This window comes from Entamoeba invadens, assembly GCF_000330505.1.
Source record: "Entamoeba invadens IP1 unplaced genomic scaffold scaff_1105074724350, whole genome shotgun sequence".
NCBI lineage: Eukaryota > Evosea > Mastigamoebida > Endamoebidae > Entamoeba > Entamoeba invadens.
The window spans coordinates 4,756-10,591 of record NW_004191713.1 but is presented as its reverse complement, the minus strand read 5'-3'; the positions used below and the strand labels follow the sequence as shown (position 1 = coordinate 10,591).

Below are 5,836 nucleotides of genomic sequence, written 5' to 3'. Positions count from 1 at the left end.
GTGACATAGACGAACAAGTGTGTTGAACAAGTTCGTTGGAGTTGGCTTACAATCATAATCTGTATTTTTTCGAATTTAAAATTTTTTTTTGTGATTTTGACCCATAAATTGAAAACTGTTGGGGTTTATAACTGATTTGTATATTGTGTCAAATTTAAATAAGGTTTTTTCAAAAATAAATATTCAACGAAATAAATTTATTTTCGAAGGTTCATTAAGTCAACTATTATTATTTTTAATGGTTTAAGTTGTTTGATGAGGTTTGCAAATAATTCAATTTAAAATTTAAAGCTGGACTAAATAATTATTAACAACAATGGAACCTTCCGAATTGACTCCAAACTTTGAGTACATAAGATATCTCGATGGGTATGAAAAGATGATGTACACTTTTATTGTGATACTTCGTGGTGAGTTTGAACTAACTTCAGAAATACCAAATGTAGAAGAATATTTAAAAAAGAAACTTCCTCCTCTTTTCAATGAATTTGATATTACCAGACTCTCTGTTTGCACATTGAAAGGCAAACCATGTTTTGTCAAATCAACACTTCCCCCACTTATCAAAACCGTTCCATTTGATTTACTCGGCGATTACTCGTGCAACCAAAAAGTTGTGACGGTGAAAGCACCTCTCGAATTATTCAAAGAATGGAAGAGTGGGATGCCCCTTCCAATGGTTTTTGTCTCATCATTCAATTCTGTGATTCGTCTTCATATATGTTGTTCCCACAGTCTTTCTGATGGTAGAACAATTGAAGGGCTTTATCGGATTGTTGCACATTTATTAGACGGAAACATACCTCTTCCAATTAACTCCAAACAAGCAGATTTTGGCCAACAAAATTTGTTCCCCAAATTAACAAAGAGTGAAGCAACGACAATATTCCCTTTGGTTCTTGCTCTTCCTAAATCCCCACGAATTAATCCACCGGAAGAAAACATTGTTTTTTCTGATGTTTCTGATTATCTTCAATATTCATACGCAGAGATAAGTGCATTTTGTAAAGTGCACAAGGTGGGAGTGCAGGCAATAATGATGTGTGCTTATCAAAGGGGAATGAGAAAACATTTCAATGTTAAAAACGAAGTTCCTTTAGTTGGACACATTCCTGTAGATTCCCGAACAAGTTTATATGTTTCAGAAGAAATGAAACAAAGAGAACTTTTTTGTGGAAGCGCTGCTCTCTTTCCAATTTTAACATCCAAAGATGATTTTATTGAAGAAATAACTGAGTGTAACAATTCAATTAGAGAAACACGACAAAGTAATGAAAGTGCCATTTTTGTTACCTATTTAGGAAGCCGAGTCAATGCAGATAATGGAAATGATAATACAACCCAATTAGATTTTTCGACTGATATGCCATATGTCGGGGTGTCAAATATTGGGTGTTATAGATATGTTAAAAGACCGCGAGTGTGTTGTGTTAGTGAGTCAAAGAAACTTTTAACTACAATCATTTACGGATATAAAGAAGAGTCCATTTTAAATGTCTATTGGAAACGTTCAGAACCGATGCCGCAAAATATGCTTGATACAATCATTGAGCAATTTGACGATATATTCACAAAAATTGGATCAAAAAGAGTTTAAAAAATCAATCGATTATTTAATATTTTTTAATTTTAAAAATTGAATCTTAGAACATCCACAATTAAATTATCGTTGTATTATTTTCAAACATGGATTTCATATAAAATCCATCAAAATCAAATCAATGTTACAAGCCTTTTTGTATTTTATTTTTGAAAGTCAGGATGTTTTAAATGGTGTTTGTTATTGATCGTTTTACAACTATATAATCATTATTTTTGTCAATTTTAATTCTGCTTTATTTTAATTGACAATAATATAAAAATATTTTAAAGAAAACATCTGTATTAAATACAGGTAACTGTTATATGTTATTCTCATTATCACCAATTAATAACCATAAACCTTTTATTAAATTGTTAAAAGGAATAGTAAACAAATCTTAAGCAACAACTTTTTATATCACAAATTGTTGTTTTTGCAATTCAATAATACAACACCAGTTATTTAGTTTTGAGCATTTAAATTTTAAGTTGTTTGAAAATTTAAAATTATTTTATTTCACCCCATTTGCTTGTTTTTAAATTATCTAGAATAATAAAAAAAATTAAATTAAATTGTAAGTTCATATAATATTGGGTCTTGTTTTTAACACACATTAATTAAAATATAAAAAACAAAAACTTTATTTGTATTATTAATCGTAATAAAATTATTATAATTTATAGTAAAAAATAAATGTCGTTTATTTAAAAAAACATTAATTACATTCATCACGAAAAACATGAAAATACTTTATAGTCATTTTTTCAAAGTTATCAAGTGGGGAAAACGGCTTTAAATTTGTTTAAACTATGGGAATTTAGAAAAAAAATATTATTGATTGAAAAGTTTTATTATTTTAATCTTTAAAATTTAATTTTATTTTTGTGTAAATTTATTTAATTACAAACAATAAAAACAATGGAAAAGCGAAAAAAAAATAAAATTTGGTTTAAATATTATATTTTGAACTTAATATTATAATATAAAACCATATAATGACGTTGTTTATTGGATTTCTTGTTGTTGTTTTGACTGGTGGATATCAATGCGACTGCACACAAATCAACTCCAGCATTAATAATGGATTCAACCCTGTAAAATGTTTATTATTTCCCAACACATATTCGTACTGTTTTAACAATAATTTTAATTTTGATAATTACTTTAACACTTTTGAAGATGTTTATATTCTTCAAAACATGGAATTTACAAATATTGGCTTTTATAATTGGCAAAATATTAATACAACAACACTCTTTGAAAACGTCAGTTTAGCCATTTCAAGTCCTTTACACTTCAACAAAACTCTAAATATAGAGAGTGGTGCTGTCATCAATGTTATTAACAATAAACCAATATTTGGTTTATTTTCTGAAGCGGGAAATCTCAATCTTACAAATCCGGAACTGAACAAGCCAAGAATTATATCGTGGAACTCGACTTATATTCACCTCCACAGACACTATAATGGAAGACTAGATTTCCAAATATTAAATCCAATAAGTGGTGCAAAGTGTTTTGATGTGTTTTCCCTCAACAATCAAAGCAATCTGGATATTGGTACAAGACCTGATCATATTTCTTCTGCGATGTTTGAGTATTCATACAACTTCACAGATGGGAAGGGGTATTTGATATCAAATAAAAAGTTGATTCGATTCTGTCCAAATGGGACACAACTTGACACAAATGTCATCTGCACTTTGAAAAAAGAAATGTACACCAATGACAGCCCAACAACAATGGAAGGTGCTTTTGACTATCCACACTGTCCTTGTAATTCAGACTCCACTGTTAACTGCAAGTTAAAGTTTTCAGAAATGTTTGATTTGTATAATATGTACAATTTTGATATTTCAAATACGGAATTGCTTGTTAATCGAGATATTAAAGTAACAAATCTTAAAAGAGTGAAACAATTGACAATTAATAATGACACCAAACTCGATATTTCTGCGCACTTTGACAATACAATCTTTTCATTTTCATTTGGAGTGTTGACAAATGGGGTGTATGAAGATAAATATATTACTGATGCATCGTTACAATATCACACGTCTTCCAGTACATTGGAGTGCATAGGAAACTTTAACTACAGCATCTCTCTCGTTAAAGAAATTCGATACTTCCAAATAGAATGTCCAAGTACTATTGAAGTTCTGAATTTGTATGAAAAAACAAGTGTTGTGATTTTGCAAAACACTTCTTTGTATCAAATAAACAAAATTCAATTTGGTCTATATGGTACAAGTTACACAGTGATGGATAATCCATCAAATAATAAAATACACAAAGGATGTATTCTCATTGAATTAACAAAAGATAAAACAATTTGTTTGTTGTGTGGTGAAAATTATCAACTCCTTGAAGGGGAATGTCTTCCTATTGATGAGAAATGTCAAATTTGGAATTTGAATGGCATTTGTACGATGTGTGTAAACAATTATGTTTTGGATGATGATCACGAATGTATATCTTCAGATAACTGTTCAATTGGAACAACCACAGAGTGTTACAAATGCCGAAACAATTATATTCGGAACAACAACAATTGTTATAAAGAAAATAAGTGTGTTCTATCCAATGAATATCTGTGTTTACATTGTAGTGCAGGAAACACAGAAGCAAATTGTGAGAAGTGTGTTGACATAAATTGTCAGCTCTGTGAATCAGAAAAATGTATTTTGTGTAACATGGGATTTGTAATCAACTCTGTTGGAATATGTGAAATACAACACAACGGGTTGACTGTTGGAGTTTCGACTATTTGGTGTAATGGCACTTTTTACATTGAAAATGAAAGTTGTAACAGTTGTTCATTGAAATACGAACACTCTCATTTATGTGATAAAACACATGTTGTCTCGTGTCAACCAAATTACAAACAAAATGATTACGGACTTTGCATAGCAATAATGTGTACAAATACAACAACGATAGACCAAAACGGACTCTGCCAAACAGATATAAACAGTTGTGTGTTCATCGTGAACAATAAATGTGTTGAATGTGAAAATACCTCTATTCTTAATAATAACAAAAGTTGTGCTGAAACATCACATAATAATAATTCAACAAATTGTATCTCATTTAACAAAAATGGGTGCATTTCATGTGCAATTGGGTATTACCTGTCAAATACAGAATGTAATTTATGTTCAGAGAATTGCACCAGTTGTGTAGAGAGTGACACGAAGTGTCTTTCGTGCAAGTCTGGATTTTATCAAGGAGAGAATTACTCGTGTTTGCCAAGCACAGACTTGTTGAGTAAATGCAACAAAATATCAACAATTACAAATGGGTGTTATCAATGCAAAGACGGGTATTACAGAGTTGGTCTGAATTGCTTTGAGTGTCTATTGAATTGTTCAACATGCAACACAAAAGATAAATGTTTGACTTGTAATTCGACAAATTACAAGACGTTGAGTGGAAATTGTTTGCCACAGAACAGTGTTGTTGGGTGTGCTGTTAAAGTCACACAATATGGGTGCGACAAGTGTATAGATGGGTATTACAAAGTTAATTACAATGAGTGTGAAAGGTGTCATGACAACTGCACAATATGCACACAACCCGAAAAATGCACATCATGTTTTGAAAATATGGTATTATATGAAAATGGACTTTGCTATGACATTTCATTTGTATCAAATTGTGTTGCTGTCTCAAACTCAAAATGCTCCAGATGCACATTCTGGCACTCGACAAATGGAAATGGCACACTTTGTGACAAGAAGGCGGTCTGGTGGGTACTTCTCATAGTAGTGTTGTTTGCAATTATTGTGATGGCAGTTGTGATAACATCAATTGTATTTGTTGTGTATTTTATTGAGAAGAAAATCCGACAAAAGAAGATTGAAATGACAGCAACACTTTTCAAAATGAGTCGCTCCAACATCACATTTGTATCGCTTGATGATGATGTTGTAGTCAATAAAACAGAAATATCATTTGGTCAGGACGTTGATGTCAACGCACAACAACGAGAACTTCTGTGTGTTGGCAACACATCAAAACACAATATGAAAATCCAAATCACAACAAAAGGTGCAACAATTGAGAAATATGTATTTGAGTCAAATCCGAAGATAGTAATGTTGCCAAGTGGCGAGGCGTGTGAGTTTGAGATATTACTGACTTTGAAATGCACAACTAGAATGGATGAGAGTGTTGTGTTAGTTACAAACTCATTCACAAAAAGAAACCCCAATTTAAAAGAAATTAAAATTACAGCAACTCAAAATGACAACA

At 30.9% G+C, this 5,836-nt stretch overlaps 3 protein-coding genes across 3 annotated transcripts; all 3 read left to right on the top strand.

Moving 5' to 3' along the window:
* Positions 1–33: 33 nt before the first annotated feature.
* EIN_471270 (Hypothetical protein) lies at positions 34–135 on the top strand (the record flags this gene model as incomplete). Its single annotated transcript, XM_004183452.1, has 1 exon — positions 34–135. A coding segment is annotated over one exon (102 nt), but the record flags the coding sequence as incomplete, so codon positions are not given.
* A 181-nt stretch (positions 136–316) lies between these two features.
* EIN_471260 (hypothetical protein) lies at positions 317–1,597 on the top strand (the record flags this gene model as incomplete). The annotated part of the gene is made up of 1 exon (XM_004183451.1): positions 317–1,597. The coding sequence occupies one exon, from the start codon at positions 317–319 to the stop codon at positions 1,595–1,597; it is 1,281 nt and encodes a 426-aa protein (XP_004183499.1).
* Positions 1,598–2,577: 980 nt separating this feature from the next.
* EIN_471250 (protein kinase domain containing protein) lies at positions 2,578–5,754 on the top strand (the record flags this gene model as incomplete). Its single annotated transcript, XM_004183450.1, has 1 exon — positions 2,578–5,754. A coding segment is annotated over one exon (3,177 nt), but the record flags the coding sequence as incomplete, so codon positions are not given.
* Positions 5,755–5,836: the final 82 nt, after the last annotated feature.